The sequence below is a fragment of the Crinia signifera genome, chromosome 1 (assembly GCF_055691185.1).
Source record: "Crinia signifera chromosome 1, ASM5569118v1, whole genome shotgun sequence".
Classification (NCBI taxonomy): Eukaryota; Metazoa; Chordata; class Amphibia; order Anura; family Myobatrachidae; genus Crinia; species Crinia signifera.
Window position 1 is genome coordinate 406045023 of NC_139217.1, and position 24806 is coordinate 406069828.

The window sequence follows — 24806 nt, forward strand, 5'->3', positions numbered from 1 at the left end:
AAAGCACCACCAAGTATTTCCCACATACCAGGCTATCACTCATTTTAAATAAAATCTATTCTGACAACGTAATGGGAGCCAAGTTTGGTCCAATTATATGAAATGTCAGATTTTTACACAGTCTTCCGTAAAAGTCTTATCTAGATGTGTCCCCATGTTGAACATACAACTCGGCCGATGTATTAGAGTCTGAGATAGAAATTCTCACACAAAACAGCTTTATAAAGTGGGACATACAAATAAGCATTTTCTAAAAATGTTTCTAACCTTACACATAAAATATATACTTTGTTCTCTCAAAAAAATGGCATGTACTGTATGTCACTGTTGAAGATTATCATCTAGAAAATCTATCTTATTCTATGTGAACAGGACACACAAGCAGCTTCTGCTGATTAAAATATGTGGAAAGCCTATATTTTGAATGTACTTGCAGCTGTATTTGCATACCAGTTAATGTTTCAGTGTTTGGCAGGGAAACACTGTAGCATAACATTTTGTATGCAGATATAACCACAATGACATGTAGAATAGAGGCATACCGCATATCATTTTGCACCCTGTCGCATGTTAAGTACATCCGATCTGAATATGCATTCCGTTAAGACGAGTTCAGGAAAAAAAAAACAGACTTGGTGCTCCCCATAGGTGTGCGCACATTGAGTGTTAGGGGTGCACAGGCACCCCCTAATGCTGTACCCCACCCTTATGAACACCTCTGCTGCTAACAATACCAGCAATACCCTTAACCAAAGACTTTTGCTTTTTAGAACTATATTCCATTTAAAGAAGCACCCATCAATCAATTATATGTGTGTTTGCATAGTTAATTGATCTAGACCATTGTCATATCACTAAATACCTGCGTCAATCATATATGTTTATGACTGTATTTGCATGTACTGTTACACAGAGTAATTAGAAGATTAAAACTGAAATAGGCAGGAGATTTTGGTCTGGCTGAGAGACTTTTTATATTGTAGCAAGTGCCAATAGATGATGGAAGACATGCCTGATTGGCGGTGTTAGACACACCCAATAGGTGGAGCTATGCACACTCCTTTGATGGTGCACCCCCTAATAAAATGTGCTGCGCACGCCTATGGTGCTCCCCATAGTGTAAAAGTATTTGTATGCTATATAATCAATTAATAATTAACAGCAGTGATGGGCAATAGGCAGCCCTAGGATATTAAATGGTCATCCAAGCCATCATGCAATGCCCCAGCTCCTTCCTCCTTTATTGTCAGGTTTGTTGTTAAAGCTGGTAAAACGTTTTAAAATGCAAGGTTGCGCCTTCTGTTTTCAGAAATATGGAATATTCTGAAATATATAATATGTTAAGAGTGACTAAGATAATGACAGTTAGTTCAGGGCATACACAATTTGTTTCATTTACAAAATTTTTACAAATATTTAATAATATTAACTTCAGAATATGAGTATAAGGTGTGCTCTACATTTTGATTTAAGGCTTGGGTCTCATATTCACGATATATCATTACGGTATGCAAATATTCCAAAATATAGAAAAATCTGATATCCATAATATGTTATGGTTGCGATCAGTTCGTATATGGGAGACTCAGGGGGGTATTCAATGTGAGTGTCACAGCAGTCGAGCTTGCTCGACCGCCGTGACCAGTCCGTTGTTGGTCAGCTCGACCGAGAACATACAGGCGGGATTCAATGTCCCGCCCGCCGGGGAGCGAGAAGGGGGCGTGGCCGCGAGTTGCGGCCGGGAAGAGGAGAGCTGCAGCCGGCAGCTCGTCACTTCCCGGCTGTTCTCGGCAGAACGAGTCTGGCAGCTTGTGATGTCGGGCTCGTTCTACCGAGATACCCTGGTCAATGCTGTCGTGGAAGACAGCATTGAATAGAGCACGGTTGGCATCTCCCCGATGGGAGATGCACGCCGGTGATTGAATATCCCCCTCAATCTGTGTAGGCTCTGTTGCTGATATGTTACTAGGTGTCTCTTTCGGTGACAAAATATATTTATTTATATTCATAGTTGACTATCATTGCTTTATATTACATATACAAGCTCAGAAAGTGTGTAAAGTGTATGACTGACATTCGCTGCGTGTCTAATGAACATTGTGTCTTCTTTTTTAGATTTCTGCGCAGCATCAGGGAACAGCAGCAGTACGGAGCTCTGCAGTGGCAAAAAAGATTCTTATCTATCAAACTACCTCTATGTCTTTATTTTGGGTCAGCTGCTAATGGGAGTGGGAGGAACTCCCTTGTATACGCTAGGAACTGCATTTTTTGATGACAGCCTTCCGACACATAAATCCTCATTGTACATAGGTAATCACACTCTATCAATATCTAAAATCTGCATACTTGTTTTAGGTCATTTTCATAGCCTGTTATAGATCTACATTATTTCATACTTACGATGAGCCTTGGTATGGATGAGAGCAGATAATTAAGAGCAAAATTACTTTTCTCTAGATTATCTGCCAACATCTACCAATTTGCTGTCCCCCTATTATTGTATGGTAGTATTGTATGGTGATGAAAAATCATCTAGATGATTAAAGTCATATCATATAAATAACATGAGTGTTGTGCTCACCACTCTATGACTCTAATACTGCTTTCACATTGTAGAAATGGGTAATGACACGGTATTCTTAAATGGGACTTTAAAACGGGTCTGAGCCTTGAGACCTTTCACATTGCAGGTGAAAACCGTTTTAAAAATCATTTAATACCATTCAAACATTCAACCCGTTTAACCCCCAAGGGACACGTTTCAAGCCATTGAAATAGAGCTGTTCAAACTGCCAAAAAAAGGTCTTTAAAACGTGTAGGACTCTGCTTTTTAACCGTGTTGAAATACCGGTTAACTTTAACCGGTAAATCAACTCTGGCACTTTCACATTGCAGCCTTAAACGTTTTAAAATGGAAAAAAAATGGCAATATACCGTTTAAAAAGTGCGATGTGAAAGGGATATTATTCTCTCTGATGAGTTCTAGTCCTAATGATATCGGATAAAGAGGATTTTCCATCCACAGGTTGCAAATTGCATTAAAACGATCTGCCCATGCTATTCTATTTGCCTAGCTGCTGTCACTTAGGATTGATGCATGTATACAGTAATCTAAGTATGAGCTTAGGTCCTTATTCTAGTTGAATCGGTCGGCCCTTATTCTAGTGGAATCGGTCGGATGCGTATTTTCGGACAGGGACCGAGTGTTCTTAGCCCCGCCTTCCATACGGATTGCTCACACCGTCCGAATGCGGTAAGACGCCGACCGAACGGACCACGAGTTGATTTTTTATGTGAACTTGTGGGAACCTCCCCCATCATTCGATGGTCGCCGACCATCGAATGCTGGACCGAGTGGTCAGGCAGCACCGAGTGCTCCAGACCACTTGGGCATTTCACAGTGCAAATGCAGAGATATGGTTGGACAGCTGGCACCCGGCTATGTCATATGTCCGCCCCCCACACGTGCGTCACAGCCGCATTACCATACGTACGCCCAGCGTTTTAATGGGAACGCCTATGAAACGCGGGGCGTACGCATATGGTAATGAGCCCAAACAGCCCTTCATGCCCCTCTCCACCCCCTGTTTGGATTGTTCCAACCGATCGTTTTCTGTACAGAATTCAAGCCATATTCGGACGTGCACGGCGTTCGCACATACGCAGATATGCTTCTGCACATGCGCAAACACCAACCATCGGCCGTCCGTCCGCATTCGGAGCCATCCGACTCAATCAGAATAAGGCACTTAATGACAAGTACTGTATGTATTTTTCCCTATTAGCTCATGAAATATAGCAAGTTGAACTGCATTTGTCCCTGAAGCTCCTGACAAGCATAGTCATACACACCACCAGGCACCATCAGGGTGTTATTATCCTAAGTTCCACATTAACCAGACCTATGAGGAAGCAGGGTCACTAAAGGCCCCCATACATGTCTTAAGGACAAGTCGGACCATTTAGCCCTTGAGAGCCACCTGGAAGCTCCCCGGGAGGCTCACTTGCAATCTGGCACTTGACGTGCCATTTTTACATACAATAAATTGCATGCGGTTTATTACATGCAATACTCCCAAGGAGCTGCTGCAGCGGTGGGGGGTGGGCAGCAGGGTCCGGCCAGCTGGTGGTGGTGGGGGGCAGGCAGCTCATAGTCTCTTAGCCAATTAGCGGACTCCCATCTGATTGGGACCATGCTGCCGCCGCACAGGTCAGGCTCTGGTCCGATGCGTACGGGACCTGGGGGGACATCAAACTGAGCCGATTTGGTCCGATTTCACGTCTCGATTTGTCATGATTGACTGAAATTGGCCCAAATCGGCCCAGTGTAGTTGTTACAGATTACCCTGGCCCGGGAGTGCAGGAGAGTCATTACCATGAAATACTGAGATTGCGCTCCCAGTAATATATCAAATGAGTGAGCATAGCCATGCCCCTAAGTAATCATGACACCCAACACTCAGGCTCACAAATAATCTTGGTAAGCCTGTGTGAAAGAGCCTTAATTTGTACAAGAACAACTTGTTTAAGAACCACAAAGGTATCATGTTACAAACCATGCACGTACATTTCAGAAGCCCTTTAAGCATAACTGAGTGTTTGATTTCAAATATTTTTAAAGCACAATGGGCTGTATTATACAGCTCATTGTGCTTTCAAAATATGTGAGTCCACTTGTAAAACAGACTGTGCTTCTTATCTTCCTTCTAATGTTACTTACGTTAAAGGCTACTGTACTATTGCAATCTTTGTATGTTCCTTCAGAGGAAAGACATTTAATTTTACAACATAGGATACCAATTTAATCATTATTTTTATTAATTTCGCTGACTTTGGGCATTCAATATTGCCTTAAAAGCATTAATTTATTTTACATTTTAATAAGCATTCATTTCAATGGGCTTTCCCGGATTTGCCCTACAGGCGTATCCATAGGAATGCATGGGCTATTGAAATGAATAAAAGAGATGCTACAGAGAATATAAATAAATCTTTTCAATGTATGGCTCAAGCTGTAACAGTGTAAGTCAGCCTAGGCTGGTGACTACTGAATCATGGTGACAGCCCGCAAAGTATCTCCTGCTATGATGTAAACTAGCAATTATTGTACATGTACAATGTTCAAAAAGAAAAGGTGAAGCACAGGGGGTGCATCAACCTGAGTCTATCTTCAGGACCAAGCAAAACTGGGATACAGTTTACAAGCATTAGGTTGACAAGCATTAGGTCGACACCACTAGGTCGACATGCATGAAGGTCGACATGACTGAAGGTTGACATGCAGGAAGCTCAGCATGACTGTAGGCTGACATAGGTTAGGTCGAAAGGGTCATTAGGTCGACACAAGCATTAGGTTGACATGGGAAAGGTCGACAGTCAAAAAGGTCGACATGGGGTTTTCACTGTTTTTTAGCCGACATGTGTCGACAAAGTGTGGGAGAATAAAATTTCACGGCGAGTGCGCAAAGCCATGCGAGGGGATGCGGTTCTATGTTTCAGTGTCCATGTCGACTGTGTCGAAATTCGGAACAAAAAGAAAAAACACATGTCAACCTTTTCCATGTTGACCTTATGCTTGTGTTGGTCTAATGACCCTGTCGACCTAACCCATGTCGACCTTCAGTGATGTTGACCTTCCTGCATGTCAACCTTCAGTCATGTCGACCTAGTGGTGTCAACCCAGTGCTTGTTGACCTAGTTGCTGTCTATTCTATGATTCATACCCGCAAAAATAAACAACTTAAGGGTCAATTTAGCAATGCTTTGGATAAAGTGGGAAGGTATCTGCCAATCAGTTCCTAACTGTCAGTTACAGTAGGAGCTGATTGGTTGGTACTCTTGCCACTTAATCTCTCTCTTAAACTGCCCCAGTGTCTCAGTATATGGAGCAAAACTTATTTTCATGCTCATGTTTGGTTTATATTTTAGCAAGGCTGAAACAGCTGTGTCACACATGCAGACTACTACAATTTATTTAACAAGGAAAGATTTATATATTAAGCCTGTACAGTAACGCTATGCCAAGCCTTGGGCCACCTGCCCAACTAAATTGAATGCTCTCTAGAATACAGTAAAGAACAGTGTGAAATAGGTATTGTGTTCTAGTTGGGATCATTTTTACTGCAGCAAACTGTTCCAGGCATAAAATGCTGTACAAGTTTACATTTCTAAAACAGTTTTTTTGCCATTAAATTCTGTACAGTAGGGGTATAAAATTAGCAGTATATCCTAGTGTCTGCACCACAAGCCCCACCTCTGTGTTATGTTAAATCCCCAATTCTTCTTCCTTTAAGTCAGGGGGGGGGGCCTTTTTTGGGCCAAGGGCCATTTGTATTGGGAAAAAATCCTTCGGGGGCCATATGTAAAAAATTCTCTTACAAATTGTCCTGCTGCAGCCGTCCCACACTCCAGCGGCTGCCACTGAATAGGACTGACAGTCTCCGGCTGCTGTTGTTTAAGAGGAATCTCGCGGGAACTACAGACCTCTTGCGAGAATTCCCCTGTACTTGACTCCTGGCAAAGCCGCCAGGCGGGTGGGCGGGCCACTCAGACTCAGCCTGAGGTTCCCCACCCCGGCTTTAAGTAGTACAATAAGTCTTCATAAATGATGGAGTCCAAAAGGAAATAAATTAACTGACTGTTAGATGAGTACTGTACTGCTCTTTACAGAGTCATGATACTGCTGGAAACTGAGGAGGGTCAAAAAGTTCTCAGCCAATGACAGCTGATAATTTCCCTGTAGGGAAACAGACCAGACTGAGAAACTGACTGCAGATATTTAGCATGGAAACCTATGTTTAAAATCAGTTTTTTTTTTCCTATTTTGGAAAGGTAGGTGAATACCAAACCAAATGTTATGCAGTTTCCGTAAAAAAACAAACAAAAAAAAAACCTTTTTGAACATTAGGGTAGATTTTATTTGCTATTAGAAAATGCAAAGTGTTTGAATAAAAAAAAAAGGTATAATTAGTGTGGCTTCTGCATAAACATATAAAGTAGCCGATATTGATGTTGGAATGTGACCAGCTGAAACATGCCAAGATAGGCTTAGCACAGAGGCACAAAAACATGAAGAGTGGAAGTACCAACAGTAGATTAATGCAGGGGTGGATTTAGGGATGAGGGCGCCCCTAGGCACAACGATAATGTTCGCACCCCCCACCCCCCTGATTTATAAAAAAGCCACTAACTGTGACATGTTCTTTTTTTATGAATACATATTTACTAAGTAGGACAACTTACAGGGGCAGTATCTGCATGTCCTATCCATTTACACTCTATTTAAGATGGAATATGGTACAGTACAGTGGATATTTTGCAGTTATTGGTACATTTTGTGCTGACAGTAATATCACAGGCATCCAATTGCCTCCCCCAAACATGTGCCGCCCCTAGGCACGTGCCTCACGTGCCTAATGGGAAATGCGGCTCTGGATTAATGCAGGCTAAATGATCTCTCAGGCTATACAATAAGCCATGAAACAAGACGTTATAGGATTTTTTTCACCTACATCATTAGGAGGGGAAAAAATCCCCAATAACTCTGGGATTACCAGTGCCACGTCCTTGTTAATGCCCAAATTTACGAAAATGTAATGAATTCTGTTCATTCACACTGCCTCACAGCACTGAGGTCATGGGTTCGATACCCACCATGGCTCTAACTGTGCGGAGTTAGTATTTTCTTCCTGTGCTTGCATGGGTTTCCTCCAGGTACTCCTGTTTCCTACCTCAATCCAAAGATATACTGGAAGGTGAATTGGCTTCCAACAAAAATGAACCCTAGAATGTCTGTGTGTGCAAGTACATGTGGTTGGGAATATAGACTGTAAACTCCACTGGAGCAGGGACTGATGTGAATATTCACTTATACTGTGTAAAGCACTGCGGAATATGTATGCACTATGGCCCATATTCAGATCTGATCCCAATACAAATTTGTTCTCAAAACGGGAAAAACCACATGCACTGCAGGTGGGCCTGATGTAACATGTATAGAGAGAGTTAGATTTGTGTGAGTTGCTTTGTTTCTGTCAATGGTAAACAATGGCTACATTATTTTTACACTGCAATTTAGATTTCAGTTTCAACACACCCCACCCAAATCTAACTCTCTCTGCACATGTAAGATCTGCCCCACCTGCAGTGCACATGGTTTTTCCCATTTTGAGAACAAATTTGTACTGCGATCAGATCTGAATAATAATAAATAAATAAATAAATAATTATGCCATGTTAACCCTGTTAATGCCCATTCACAAGCTACTTTAATAAATGTTTAGAGCTACAGTATCGGGGGAATTCGGGGGTGCAATTGAATAGCCATTAGTGTTAAAGCCCAACAGTACATCCTTTTTCACCCATTGGAAATTACTAAGGGGAAATTTAATTTCCACTAAGCCTAAAAAAGAGTATGTTTAACATATTTGAACAATATATTTTAACAGCACAATTTGTCACAAAATAATGTTAACAACCATTAAATGTTCCAACGAATGTTCTTTTTTCCAGGTATTGCATATGGAATGTCTGTAGTGGGCCCTGCAGTTGGATATTTGATAGGTGGACAGTTGTTGAATATTTATATTGATTTTGAAAAAGTACCAAGGCAAGTAAAGTTCTTTTGCTATATATATCACATATAGGTATTGGATACGTTATCCAGAATACGTGGGAATTTCCAACAAATATGTAAAATAGAATTTTAAGAATGGCCCTCATGTTTTTTTTTTTAAGAGATCTTATTAATATACTTATATATACTCAAGATTTTCACTGATCAACAGCAATAGTAATTAGCTTTTTTCTTTTGGTTTTGATAAACTTTAAAGACAACTCATTTAAACATTAACATCAACATCTGTACTTGATGCAACAAATAAGTTTCAAGATAAAAAAGGATGTGGGATCAGGATAAGCAGAGCAGGACATGAGAAGTGGCTTGAGGAGGACAAAGGGATGGGAAGAAAAGGACTTATGGAGGGGCAGCCTGACCGATGGACAGGCTGTGCACATGCGCTGGGTGCGTGCATGCGCTGGGTGAGTGGACCCACTGCGAATAGTGGGCTCGCTGGATGCAAACACCCAGGACAGCGGGCAGGGAGGCGGAGAGGGTCCTGCCCCAGCAAAACCTACCACAGAACATAGGCTTCCCTACGCCCCCCCCCCCATCACCGGAGCAGAGGTGATGGGGGGGGGACAACCGAGGGGGGGGGGGGGGGGGCACTAGAGGTGGTGCGCCAATGGTGCACAGCTGGAGGTTCCACTGGCACGCACCTACTGTATAGTGGTATACCCAGATATTTTACAGGCATACCACCCAAAAGGTTAAGGATTATTAAGAAGATGACTAAATCTACAGTACTTGGTTCTAAGAAATACATTTTTAATAAAAGGAAAGAAATAGATTATGACTGACTAGGGAGGTTGGTACAATGCACAAACCAACTACAGTATATCTATGTTTTTCTTCATTTTAAATTGACCAGTCAGAAGAAAAACAAAGCCATTAAAAGGCTACACGCTGACAGATGAATTTCTTGAATATATAACAATTTATGTAATTGTTATATTGTATATTTCTATATTTTAATTTAGCAAACATTTTTGACTGCAATGGGGTGGTTAACTGGCCTGGGGGGTCCTGTGTTCTGGAGTTGAAACTTAGAAATTATATTGGCCCACCAGATGAGGTCACTTGGTTGTGGTTAGTTGGCCCATACTTTTGGCCAAATTTATGCTTAGCATCTCAGTGTTACTTTATGTTATATTGCAGTTTATCATAATTATTCTGTTTAGCAGTGCTTAGAATGTGCTTGTGCACCTGTGTTTTCTCTTTTTTATTCTATGTGGAACTACAAGTCTCAGCATAGTTTCACCTCTCATTATGTTTAGAATTAGGGTGGTCAGTTCAATCCTCACCCATATATTTTACATATCAGAAATGTATCAAATATTGAATACTGATTTCTTTGATAAATACATTATTGATAACATTGCCATTTACTTTTTGTTAATGTCTCTTGAAGTGTGCCACTTTTAACTAATGACCCCCGATGGCTTGGCGCATGGTGGATAGGATTTTTAATTGTGGGGCTAATGACATGGCTGCTGATTGTACCTTTCTCCTGCTTTCCAAAACACTTACCAGGTTAGTAACTGACAATACTGAGAACATTTTATTCTCAAAACAAATTGCTTGAGTTTGTTGAATAATTAAATTTAGATCAATTTAAAAAATGTCATGCTAATATCAGGAAAGTTGAAAACGTCAGACAACATTTGTGCTAAATTTGGTAAATTCTGGAATTTTTCATTGAAACCAGCAACCTTTGTACTTTACCTCCAACCTGATAGAGGAACGTGAGCTACAAAAGTAAACTGCATATTGTGAACTAGGTGATTCATCGCGCCCTACGGGCGCTCTTCACACCGTCGTAAGGGGCTGCGCCCCCTTAATTTGTGAACATTTGTATATGAGAAAGATGGTTAGAATTGTATGAAAGATGGCCTGTATTGCAACTTGAGTTATAGGTGAAATGTGTTAAATAGAGAGCATATGATGTGGAAGGGGGTGTGTATTGTTTTGTTTAATTAAAAAGCTGTTACAGAGTAATATGTACATTGATAGTGTGGATGGTACAGTGACATTTGTGGGTGTGTGTGGGGGGGGGGCTGTGTGTGCATGTTGTTTAGGTGTGTGTGTGTGCAATAGTATAGTAGGCGGAGGTCACGACACAGGAAAACAGGAGGCTGGGTAGTGATAGGGGTGTGTGGACATAAGGGGGACTAAAGAGGAGGGTGGGAGATACTGTGCAGCTTCTGCCAGTGGGTGAGGGTCCAGTGTGGCAGTACAGGATGGTGGCCCTGAGTCAGTGTCTGCTCCTACTGGGTGGGAGTTAGGGTACATGAGAGCAGGAGGCTGGGCTATGAGGCATGATAGGGGCATGTGGGCAACACAGCGTCAGCGACTCCCCAGTGGTGGAAGTTACGGTTCAGGAGAGCAGGAAGCTGGGTAGTGATAGGGGTGTGTGAGTATACGGGGGACTAAAGAGGGGCTTAGGGGTGCCGTGAATTGTGGGAGGGGCGTGGGGGGTGCCGTGAATCAAGGGAGGGAGGGGCGCAGGTGTCCGCGAATCGCGGGAGAGGGCGGGGGTCCGCAAAGCGTGGGAGGGGGCGTGAATTGCGGGAGGGGGGGGGGTTGCGAATTGCGGGAGGGGGGGGTGTGCGGGGGTGACGTGAATCGTGGGAGGGGGCGTGAATTGTGGGGGGGGGGTGCGTGAATTGCGGGGGGGGGGGGGGGGGCACGGGGCGCGATAAATCACCTAGTTGGTTATATATTCTTGTAGAAGGATGGTAGGATGTTGCTGTCATTCAGAATGCATTTACATAAACAGTAATAGTAGCAGTAAAAGATCTGACTTAAAACACCTATAGTAAAACAGAACAGGTGTTATATATTATACAAAGAATTGGTTGATGATGTGTAGGTTGATTTGCAAATAGTTGTCACTGTAAAAAAATTGCTACAAAAAAATCAATACAGAAAGGTCAACACATGTAAATGTTGACATAAGTGTGGCACTTCATTGGTGTCCATGTCGACACATGAGAATGAATATGAAAACATTCAAAAAAGAAAAATAAATCTTCAAAAACTCATGTCAACCTTTTTCATTGTCGACCATAGCCGTGTCAGTGTTTTGCATGTGCCATTTAATCCTGGGGTTGCCGTGAATCGTGAGCGGGGGGGGGAGGGAGGAGGTGAGGTGTGTCCGCGAATCACGGGAGGAGGGGTCGTGGGTGGATGCCGTGAATTGCGGGAGGGGGGGGGGGTCGCGGGGGGGGGGTGTGGGTGCCGCGAATCGTGGGAGGGGGGGACGAGGGGGGTTGCAGTGAATCGTGGGAGGGTGGGTCGCAGGGGCGGGGGGGTTGCCGCAATGACAGGGGGGGGGAATCGTGGTAGGGGGGGTGGGGGGTACCGCGTGGAAGGGGGGGCCTGGGGGGTTGGCACAAATTGTGGGAGGGGGGGGTCGCGGGGTGCCATGAATCGCAGGAGGGGTGTGTCACGGGGTGGGTCCACAAATCGCGGGAGTTGCCGCAAATTGGGGGGGGGGGTGTGTGCTGTGAATCGCGGGAGGGGGGTCGCTGGGGGGTGCCGCGAATCGCCACAAGAAAAAATCAACACAGAAAGGTCAACTCATGTAAATGTTGACATAAGTGTGGCATTTCATTGGTGTCCATGTCGACACATGAGAATGAATATGAAAACATTGAAAAAGTGAAAAATAAATCTTCAAAAACTCATGTGAACCTTTTTCATTGTCGACCATAGCCATGTCAGTGTTTTGCATGTGCCATTTAATCGTGGGGTTGCCGTGAATGGGGGGGGGGGGGGGAGGGACACATTGCTCTGTTTCTGGACTTTCTTCTTAATTTATGGATTACCATCACCTGTGCTTAAACACCTTTCTTATCAATTACCCTGTTTAAAACAGGTGATGACAATCATAAATTAAGATGGAAGTCCACAAACAGAGCATTCTGTCCCTCCTGGAGAGGGTCATGTTGGGAGGTATGGAGGTGTGGGGCGCTCACCTGGTGTGTCTGGTGAGTAGCTGTGTCTTTGCTGTGTAACATGGAGAGGCAGAGGGTGTCTCGCACTGTCTGTGGGCTCACTGGGCTGGTTCTCTGTCGTGTGAGTCAGTCATGTGAGTCAGAGGCTCCACCCAGCGTTACAGCTTCAGACACACTTTGAGTGACAGATGTAGCCAAATATATAAGAGATGGCAAACCCAACTTAGGACCTACTGCTGGTTGAACTGCAAACATATTTTGTCCATCAGTTCAATGAAATTGTATTTTTAACAGGTTAGACATGTTTAAGCATCTCTATTAATATTAAACCTCATTATTAGAATATTTAAGAACAATGGTGTTTACATGACATTATTTTAACACCAGGAATAGAAAACTTGCACAACTGAAGTAAAATAAAATTATTTAAAAAAGTTTATAGTGTCATATAACTTGGAACCTAATTCAGCAGTGATCCGTACAGGACGAATCCGGCCCCGTTCCGATGGTGGTGGTGGTGGTGGGGGGGGGGTCTGCACAGGCACACAGGTGTATTTTACAATCGCAAAGCCGTTCACTCCAGAGGGAGGTGGGTAAGGGTGGACATCGGGCCAGAGCAGGAGACGTCTAGTGAGCAAACGCAGAGCTTGTAGTGCCTTAATTATTTAGATTAATGGACCATATAAAACATACATTTAAGCAACGGATTTGATAAAATGTACATTATTGTAAAAAATTGACGCTAAATATAAGGTATGAATATCTTTACTTTGATCATCTATTGTAGTTGGCCTATGGATAAATCTATGGTTATATCAGGAATTTTTGCACTCGTTTCTGTTGCAGGTTTAAAGAGCTTCCCAGGTTGTATTTTCTCAGTAAAATCTCAAAGAAAATCAGTCAAAGTTAAGGCTGAACAGACATTTTAACTTTTTGCTTCAAGCTTGATAGTTTCAGTTTGTAGGTTTATTCGGTTGCTCTTTATGTAGAACCGTTTTTCTTAGCTGGTATTATTTTATAAAAAAAAATACCTTTGTCAAAATGAACAAAAAAGATACTTTAGTTGCAGGGCCGGCGCCACCACTAGGCAAATCTAGGCATTTGCCTAGGGCGCCGGCCACTGGAGGGCGGCATTTTGCCCCCCCCCCCCGTGCCGCCTGGGTACCTGTCCTGCAGCGATGTGTATTTAAAGCTGGCGGCAGAGGCAGCGGGGGTCCCTGCAGTCCATTAGAAATAACGAGCGATATCCGCCGGGCTATGCAGAAGCGCTTCTGTTGTGAAAACACTGGCAGCACGGCGCACGCTGATCTCAGCCAATCAGCGTGCTGCCAGTGTTTTCACAACAGAAGCGCTTCCGCATAGCCCGGCGGATAGCGCTTGTTATTTCTAATGGACTGCAGGGACCCCCGCTGCCTCCGCCGCCAGCTTTAAATACACAGCGCCGCAGGACAGGTACCCCCCTCCCCCGGCACCGGACAGCGCCGCAGGACAGGTACCCCCCTCCCCCGGCACCGGACAGCGCCGCAGGACAGGTACCCCCCCCGGCACCGGGGCGCCCCCACCCCGACTCGCCTGGGGCGTTCCGGTGCCTTGCACCCGCCCTGTTTAGTTGAAAATCATATTATACAATTGAAAATTACCTTATGGTATAAATTTGCATGTTTAGAATCATTTTTATTAAAACCAGAATTAATTATCAAAAGCTCAACACAAGACCCCATGATAAAAGCAGCAGACCCATTATCTGAATGGTTCTTGTATTTAGTGTGCACTGAAAAACAAAACAATTGTGCATCATACAGTAAAACATGTTTTCTTTCTATTTACGTTTCTTTACAGCTCTGTCCCATCCTGACCTCGTGTAGGTAAATCCCTCTCTCCTCCACTCGTCCTTCCAAACTCTTGCATGACTTATCTGACCCACTGTCTGTCACCCCATTCAGTCATGGCCTTAATAATCAGTCAGACATCTATCATCATCAGTCTACATAAACTACATTTACTAAAATGACAAATGAAATAGTTTTAGCTAAGTCAGGGGGTCACCTCTCCAATCGCACATGCATTAACACCTCTGCCACTTTTGACACTCTCTTTTCCTTGACAACTTTTACTATTTGGCCATTGTGGCATTGTTCTCCTCCTATGTCACCTACCACTCATTGGGTTTCGTCTAGGATCTATTATTGACCATCTATTCTTCTCTATGTACACATATTCTCTTGGTGAACTCATTGGGCTCCATTTACACCTTCATACAGAGGAGACCTAAATCTACCTTTACTCCACTGACCTTTAACACTTTAATCTACTGTGCTTTTTTTGCCTCATCGTGCTCACAATTGACAGCTTTACTCTCTATCCTGTTCTGCATTCTGATTATCTCAATGTCATACTCAATTCTACCCCCAGGTTCACTTTTCATATCCAGTCCCTCTTGCAGTCTTGTTGCCTCCCACATGTCAACATTCCTAAAATAAGGTCCCTCCTCACTCAGGAATTAACATTAACCATGGGCCTTTGCTCATGATTTACCACCTTGACTGTAACCTTATACAAAATGGCTTTCCTCTAACCCAATTTTCTCTCTAAAATGCATCCTGAATGCTGCTGAGACTAACCTCTCCCCGCTCCTCATCTTCTGTCCTAATCAGGAATCAGTTCCAGCTGTTCACCCACACCTACAGTGTTCTTGCTAACACTGTCATTCAATACATTTGTGCAATCATCTGCTTATATATGCCAGCTTCAACACTTTACAATTTTAAGTCTCCTCTCACTCCCATATCCGAAATACTTGACACGTATGGCAAGTAATACTCGCACTTTCCCCTACCTACAATCTGTGAAACACCTTACTTGTCCTAGCACCTCCTAGCCCATTGTGTCCAAATCCTCTTCTTCTTTCATAAACCACAACACTTGCTCTACCTGCATCCACTGTCTCTCCTTAACCCTGCCTTCTATAAGTTAAGCTACACATTGTCTCATTTTTTACACTCATACAATTCATAACTGTACAGTAATTGCTAGCTTGTGACTATATGCATGTGTTACAATGTTTACTTGTATTCATGTATTTGTTTTTATGGGTATGCAGTTGATAGGTAGACAGCATAAAGGTTGAATGTCAAAACTGTAGGTCGACCACTAATGGTCAACAGTCGAAATGTCGACACATTATAAGGTTCAAAATTTCAACATGGGAAAAGGTTGGCATGAGTTTTTCATGATGTTTGTTCAAACTTTATCATCCCAGTGGGCATAGAGGGAGAACATAATATATAATAGTGTGTTGAAAGCAGTGCGGTTCCATGGCCGATGCATGTCAAATACAGTCAGCCATGTGAGGGGATGCAAAACACTAATACGGTGTCCATATCAACATCTTTGGACACAAAAAAAAATAGAAAACTCATGTTGACCTTTTACCATGTCAAAATTTTCCATGTCGACCTTTGCCGACCTTTTGACCACATTGACATAAACTATGTTGACCCTTTTCAATAGTGGTCGACCTATTTACTGTCGGCAAAACAATCCACACACATTTTTAAGTTTATTACATTCATGTACTGTCAGATAAGTATGATAAACCCTTTATATGATGGCGGCAATTATATGTGCCGGCATCACTTTCACAATATATTCTGTATATATAAATATCTCTCTCTCTCTCTCTCTCTCTCTCTCTCTCTCTCTCTCTCTCTCTCTCTCTCTCTCTCTCTCTCTCATTTATTTATAGAAGAACCCTATATGGTTCATAAAGAATCATGTAAAATCTAACTTCTATATTTAGGTACTGCTGCAATACAATGTCAAAGGGTTTCACAAGCCCATAACAATGGAAGTGAAAATATTGTTGAAGACAAAAATCTTGGTAAAAGTTTTAAAGATTTTCCATTGGCACTTTGGGTAAGAAAATACTTGTCAAATATATGTTGTTTACAATATAAAAATACTAAGTTGCTATAATATCATTTACTGAAATTTTTTTATTGTTTCTGACTTACAAAGTGCCATAGTGCTCTGTGGCGCTGGACAGTTGGGGGCAAATACAGGTATCAAGTGAGGTATCAAGTGTAACATCAAGGCAGGGCAATGGAATCACTAAGGAGATTGTGGTTTATTCACAGTGATGGTGATATGAGTGGAGGTGAGGACTCCAGAAGAAGGGAAGATAATGCAGTAATCTCTGTTTTGGACATTTTGAGTTTCAATCTACTTCGGGGTGTATGGTGTATAAGAGGAACTGGGGCAAAAGCTAGAATGTTCTAGACTCCAGAACGATGCTGTCACCCAATCTTTACTGGTGATACAGCATAAATGTAGTTAGAAGATAGAGAAAACAAATATTCACACTCACATTTTCTAGATTATAATCATGCTTTCAATAAAGCATACTTTTTCAAACCACACCTGTAACATGGCTGTTAGGAGCTGATTGGTTGGTGGTTTGTCACTCTCCACTTAAGCACTTTTTGCAGCTTGGTGCATCTGGGTCCTAGGTCTTGCAGAGCAGCCATCAGGTGTGTGGTAATCTACAGATGCATAACTAGGGGTTTTCTTACCCAGATCAAAATGAAACCCCATTCCTCCCCTCCCACACACACAACCAAAAAGGGTGTGTGACCAGACAGGAAGCTGTTGTGGTTTCATGCCAGGGAGAGGGTGATAGGAGAGGGTGATGGAGAGAGAGAGAGAGGCAGTGGGAAATGACAGTGAAAGGGTGACATACAGAGAGGCAGTGGGTGACAGAGCCAAGTAGTGGGTAACAGAAAGGGTTACAGGGAGAGGGTAATGATGACCAGTAGGTGATGCCAGTGACAGGGAGAGAGTGATGGAGACAAGTAGTGGGTGACAGCGAGAGGGTGATGAAGACAAGTAGTGGATGACACCAGGAAGAGGGTGACAGCTGTGAATGACAGGGATATGGTGACATCAGTGGATGACAGGGACAGCTGTGGATGTAAAGTATTACAGCTTTCCATACCAAATTAAATACCACACTGTGGTTCTCATATACACACACACACACACACATGCACACACTGCAAGGTTTTCCTTTCATAATGTTTTCCAGTACTGTTAAATAAACTGTTCAGTTAGTTCAGGTATAAGATGTGGTTGCTCCAACTCACCCGATATTAACCCTGAGCTGTTTAGTTGCAAGGGGTTCGGTTGAGTCCACACAGACTTTTAATTTCTAATATTATATGACCAACATACTACATTTCGATGTTGTTCAAGCGCTCCCTATATTCACGTGTCCAAACTCCACTTCGTCCTAGATGCCTCTGATGGTTACTCATATGACATAAAAAGGAGAAAGAAACCACATATAGTGTGATATCTTCAAAAGCAGTTTCTACCACAGGTGAAAACCGTACCCCGTGCTTTGGTCCACTAAATAAATGGTGGACTATTCACACTTTAGGTCTGAGGGAGTGATATAACTCCAATGGATACTTTAATCTTCTCCAAGTCGTTCCACATAGAAGAACCAGAGAGATATACTTCCAAAATGGTGAAATACGTTTTTAATTGGTTACAAAACAATACAAGGTGAAAAATGGGTGTAAACAATGGACTCTCACCGGCTGGAATGGTCCACTATGCAATAGCAGACATACAGGGCATAAGATCACAAAACCACAGGCGTCCCTGGATGCTTTCTGTAAGTCTCCCAGTCCTGATGTATTGTCCAGTGTCCACACGTAGCCTCTGCCAACGTGTTTCAGACTTATGTGTCCTTTATCAAGGACATTTCAGTTTATTGACATTCATTAAAATATTTCATAATACTTCATAATACTTCTCCTTGTACAATATATTTTAATGGGTATTTGATATTTACAAGATTTTAAAAAAAGCATAAAGAATAATGATATGAAAAACATACAGTGGTGTACAATGCCTGGTTACAGATATCCAAAGAATGGGGTTATATACTAATACTGGGGTAGCCAACCCTAGTCCTCGAGAGCTACCAACAGTGCATGTTTTGCAGGTCTCCTCACAGAATCACAAGTGAGCTAATTAGCTCCATCTGTGTATATTTTAAAATGTGTCAGTGATTAATGAGTGCAGCTGTGCAGCAGCTAGGTTGTCTGGAAAATGTCAACTGTTGGTAGCTCTCGAGGGCTAAGGTTGGCTACCACTGTACTAGTATATACTGTATAAAGGGTTTTACATTAACAAGATTATACAAATATAGTCATCAGTGTTGATGTTCTAGTAAAGACTATGGTGATGGCAGTGAGCAGCTTTATGGCATTGGGTGGGCAGCCATACAGTACTGGGTGGATGCTAGCCTGCGCAGGTAGGGGACTACCATTGTTTTACAAGTACTTCACTGTTCATTGAACCATTCAGTTTTTGCAGAGCAACTGGAAAATTTTGCAATGACATTACAAAGAGGGACCCAGTATTCTGGGTAGCCTTGTCCTGTGCTGGGTGGCCCACAGCTTGTTGGAATAACCAGTTTTTTTTTTGCGTTTTGACTCAAAACTACAACTGAAACTGAATCAGGCCCATTGTCCCTGTGATGTTTGCTCATTGTCCCTATAGTTTTGGCTCATTGTCCCTGTGGTTTTTCAGTGGCTGCATCACTGAGACAAGACTCCAGTAAGGGGGTTATTAAAAAATTCTGGACCCAGTCGCCTGTGTGCACTACATAAAGTGCACCATTATAGTAATGTTAATGGAATTACTATGACTGCATCAACAAACTTTTTTTTTTTCTAGCTTATGGTGAAAAACCCTGTTCTCATGGCTCTAACATTTTCCAGCTGTGCCGATGGATTTATTACTACTGGTTTTGCAACATTTCTTCCCAAATTTATTGAAAACCAATTTTCACTAACATCAAGCTTTTCAGCAATTCTAGGAGGTAAGTGTCTCTTTTATATTCCTTATGCAAATTTGTGAAATAACTGAAATCATTCAAAAAGGATCATCATAACGTCATCGCCCGGCGTCGGATTCTCGCGAGATCACGGATGCCATATCAGTCCAGGGGTGATGCTAAATGTGCCATATCAGTCCAGGGGTGATGCTACCTGTGCCATATCAGTCCAGGGGTGATGCTAGGTGTGCCGTATCAGACTAGGGGGGATGCTAAGTGTGCCATATCAGTCCAGGGGTGATGCTAAATGTGCCGTATCAGTCCAGGGGTGATGCTACCTGTGCCATATCAGTCCAGGTGTGATGCTAGGTGTGCCGTATCAGACTAGGGGGGATGCTAAGTGTGCCATATCAGCCCAGGGGTGATGCTAAATGTGCCGTATCAGTCCAGGGGTGATGCTACCTGTGCCATATCAGTCCAGGGGTAATTCTAGGTGTGCAGTATCAGCCTAGAGGGTATGCTAAGTGTGCCATATCAGTCTAGTGTTTGTGCCTCACACTTGTGTGGCTTATCATAGTTATCCAGCTACCTCTGTGCTTTTGCCCTAAAAACAATATTGTAAGGTGTGAGCTGTTCAGAATAGACTGTAAATGAGTGGAAATTAATGTTATTGAGGTTAATATAGCGTAGGAGCAAAAAAAATAAAAAATTCTGCGATTTTAGCAGTTTTTATGCTTTTTTAACAAAAAAATCAGAACCCAAAACCCAAGAAATCCAAACACAAAACACTTAGGAGGTGTTTTGGCAAAACCCATTAGAACCCAAAACCTCAAGGTAATCAGAACCCAAAACCCAAAACCCGAAAAGTGGCCGGTGCACATCTCTAATATATATCTATATATATATCGATATATATATATCGATATATATATAAATATATATATAGATATATAGATATATATATATATATATCTATATATCTATATATATATATATAGATATATAGATATATATAGCAAGGGGTAGGTGGACAGCACTCACGGTCTTATAATTATGAAGCAGTGACACGGGACTATCTATCACTCTCACCCTTCAACCATCTTATCCTGTCCAGATTTGAACTCACTTTGGCAAATAAGGAGCAGCTGATTATACCCCTATGAGTCTTGAACACAAATCTAGACTTAGGGATTAATCCAAATAGGTGTGAGGTGGATCTTGCAAGCCATTTTTATATGAAATCTAAATTTGAAATCTAATTTAAAACATGCAATTGATTCTCTGTACAAATGTATTTTGTATGTAGTCCCCTGAATTGCAGAAAAAGGTAGCAAAAAGCTTTATTTTCGGGTAACATCAGTGCACAACCTCCAGTCATCAAAATATAAAAACACAGAGGGGTTTAAATATCATAATATGGCCAATAAGGACATGCTATTTTTTAAGTAACATTCTAAAAAGCTGAAAATTGGGTCTTATTACCTGGGGACATACAGATGGGTCTTGTCCCATCTTGGCAGGGGATGGCGCTGGCGTCGCCAGCCGCCATCCCCCGCCAGCGCCATGGCGATGGTGAGAAGGGGACGCGCGCGCACGAGAGGCGCGCGCGTCCCCTTCCGACGTCGCTTCCATCCGTTCCCCCGGGTCCCCGCCGGCTTGCCGGCAGTAACCCGGGGTCCCCACCTCCTGCCCGCATCCCCCCCTAACCCCCCCTAACCCTGTCCGTCTCCCTGAGGCGGAGACGGACAGGGTTTCCGTCGCGCTGGCGACGGAGACTGAGACGCGCGTGCGCGTGAGACGCACGCGCGTCTCAGTGCATTCGCTGGCGTGGCTGCTGGCGGGTCGCCAGCGCAGACGCCATGGCGACCCGCCAGCAAGGATGGGACAAGACCCATCTGTACTGTATATGCTATCATTTTACACAATTAAAAAAATGAATAATCAATTACTTGACAACTTTTAAGTACCTCCTGTACTTTACTTGTGGACAATGAATGCAGACAATTTTGTTATATTCCGGCGCTAATGATAAATTCCATGAAGATATTTATTTTACAAATTATGATAGGAACAAATATTGATACTGGCTCTTGGAAGCAAGTTAATCACCCATAAAGCTCATGGGTGAATAATAAACAATACAAACATTTATATTGTGCTAATAATTACGAACAATGGCAATTGGCATGGAGAATATACTTATTTAATACATTAAAAAATATATATACAGTTCTACCGGTCGCAATGTGTTCATTAAAAGTTGTATATTTTTATAATGAGATTGATCATTTGATATTGAAACTTTGTGAGTGTTCTCACCCAAAAGGCATTTGTAGGTGTCTGTAACTGAAATTTTTTCCAAATGCAAGATGTAGAAAAGTCACTTAATGGATATATTGTCATTTAATTATAATGTTACCTCCATTCAAATTAATTTTAGAAGATACATCTTTTGTAAGATTACAGTGTAGCAATATGCGTTGATGGATAGTTTACATTACCTGTCCCCAATCAGGCAGTGCACCTGCAAGCTGTTCTTTCATGCACGGAAAATGATTCTGTGAGCCCCACAGCTGTGCTGTAGTTGGCCCTACATGCCATGGATATGCTGGATCTGGGGCAATCGGCAGCTTCGTCCTCTCTACCACTGACCACTGGATTGCAGAAGCGGTATGGTGGATGGTGGAATTAGTTCATACTGTCGAAAGGATCTCTCGATACATGGTCCTTCTCCTCTCTGAAGCATTTCACTCCAACACTAGGAGCTTTATCAATGAGTATTTGATAAAGCTCCCAGTGTTGAAGCAAAATGACGGGCAATCATTTGTTGGATTAAACATTGACATATTCACCGCATCGATAAGCCTTCTTAGTGCTGCTTACTTCCCAAACTGGCATATTGGTTGCTTAGCCCGTAGATGGCACTGAATTAAGTATTCCACTGTGTTGGATTGTGAGTGCTGGGGAACAGGACACACACACACACACACACACACACATATATATATATATATATATAACGAGTGGAGGGTCAGGCACTCCAAATAACGTAGAAAACTTCAGCTGGTGCCAGCATAAAAGATAAGTATAGAGCCGGTAGATGTGGCACTCGTAGCTTGTGGTATAAATGACAGGAGCCAATATGATAACAACGTTTCAAATTTAGTAATTTTTCATCAGGTTATACGTATGATGATGTTTTCATCAGGTTATATGTATAACCTGATGAAAAATTACTAAATTTGAAACGTTGTTATCATATTGGCTCCTGTCATTTATACCACAAGCTACGAGTGCCACATCTACCGGCTCTACATATATATATATATATAGAAAGAGGGATGCAGGGTCCGGCACTCTACTGATTACAATGCTGGTTCCTTGCTCGGGTACCCTGAGGACGAGCCTGTGGCTCGAAACGCTGGTGTTGGTTATTACCTTGTGCTTAATAAAGCATTGAAGTTTTCACTTATCTGTCTCCGAGTGACGCCTTTGCTACATTATATATATATATATATATATATATATATATATATATATATATATATATATATATATATATATATAGAATTTACCAGCTTTTTACATAATATAATTTGGATAACTATATTAAGTAACTTTTTAAAAATTATATTAGATTTCATAGTTGTACATGAATTTAGCAATGTTACGTTATTTATTGCTTAAGTTAAGTTTAAGTCCAGGACTGCAAAAAAGGAAGCCTTGTGCAACAGCAGTATATGCCTTACTTTGCATTACACCACTTTTGGAAAAGTATTAATTTACATCACATAAAAAAAAAAAAAGTTAGGCTGATGCACTCTCCTCCTACCTTGTTTACTCTATTTAAACAGCTTGCACCAAACTACAAAACAAATGTAATGTATGCCGAATCAGTACCAAAGTTTAGATTGATTATAAAATCTAGTTTAACTCTTTATGAACCCCCCAACCCCTTGTTATATTAAAAGGACATTTAAAAAATATATTCCTGCATATTGTAGACTGTATTGTTATGACTCTTGCCATTCAAATTCCAATGTCTATTTATATGTACAAAAATACTTAGAACGAATAGCAATGTTTCAGTGTACAAGCTACAATGCTTTATGTACTAAAAACTCAAATGACCAAACTGACCAAACCATATTTTTGGGTGTAACTTAGGGGTTCATTTGTCAACTTTATCAGTGTCATCAGTGGGATGCACAGGAAAAATGCAATGGGGCATAAAAGGCTAATTTGTTTGCATATTTTGGATCTGGCTCAAATGATGAACCTCATTTGACCGTTAATCTCAAATTGGGGCATTCAAATGTATAAAATATTTAGACGTTTTCTTCAAATATTGATTACAAATAAAAGTATTTTAAACCTGTCCAATGTGAATCGCAAAGCTTGAATGCAAACAGTAAATAGTCTATTAAATACAGTAGCATGCCTTTTAGTCTAGTGAAACTCAAAGACATGGTACAAAAAATATCACATTTTGTAAGTTGTACTAGGCAAACTGTATGTTACAAAATGTGATATTTATACAATACTAGTTACTAGTCCGTCAAAATGATGGAACAAAATAACAGTAACATCAGCACTGGCAGCTGTGCTCGCCCTAGTGGCTGCCGGTGCATAAAACACCTGAATTCCCCCCATAGAGGTGAGGAGCAGTAGTATCCTTGCATTATACAGGGTTATTTTCTTTTATACCCCTTTCACATTGCAATGCCAGGTTGGACCCCAGATCTCAATCTGGGGTCGACCTGAGTTATAAGCTTTGGTGCTTTCACACCGCACCTCGATCCGGGTCAATACGTCACCAAGCCGGCAATTACCAGGGTTTGAGGTGCGGTGTGAAAGGAGTATTATTGGCAGTGCCAACATATTATACACACTGGGAATCATGATAAAAATGTATTTCATACTTTGATTAAGTATTTAACTAGACTTTTAAAAGAAGAATTTGGGTATGTTCCCCTGCTGCCTTCCACTATTGAATATATATATTTATAACTCTTCTTTCTCCCTTCTACTTCTCAGGTGGTATACTTATTCCAGCTGCCGCCATTGGACAAATTATAGGTGGTGTAATTGTCTCAAAATTCAAGATTGAGTGTAAAAATATTATCCGGTACTCAATAATACTGTCATTCATATCGATCGCATTGACATCCGTTTTTATATTTGCAAAGTGTGGAAATGAACCATTTGCAGGTGTCTCCGTAAGTTATAATGGGTGAGTTGGAAAGTGACTTCTTACATATACACTTTTTACACATTCATTTCATTCAGTAAAGTATATTATTCATTAATTGGATTATGGTATATTATTTGACATGTGTTTTGTTTCTGTTTTAGAATGGTTATGCTTAATAGCTATGGTTAT

The 24806-nt window shown here is 41.8% G+C and overlaps 1 protein-coding gene across 1 annotated transcript in view; it reads left to right on the plus strand.

Annotated features, from left to right (window-relative positions):
- SLCO4C1 (solute carrier organic anion transporter family member 4C1) overlaps positions 1-24806 on the plus strand; it is a 61212-nt gene that overhangs the window by 19335 nt on the left and 17071 nt on the right. The window contains exons 3-8 of the mRNA XM_083158445.1: positions 2116-2310; positions 8512-8608; positions 10029-10150; positions 16376-16491; positions 19324-19468; positions 24461-24656. Of these exons, the coding sequence (XP_083014571.1) occupies positions 2116-2310; positions 8512-8608; positions 10029-10150; positions 16376-16491; positions 19324-19468; positions 24461-24656 (871 nt within the window). The remainder of the gene's footprint in view (positions 1-2115; positions 2311-8511; positions 8609-10028; positions 10151-16375; positions 16492-19323; positions 19469-24460; positions 24657-24806) is intronic.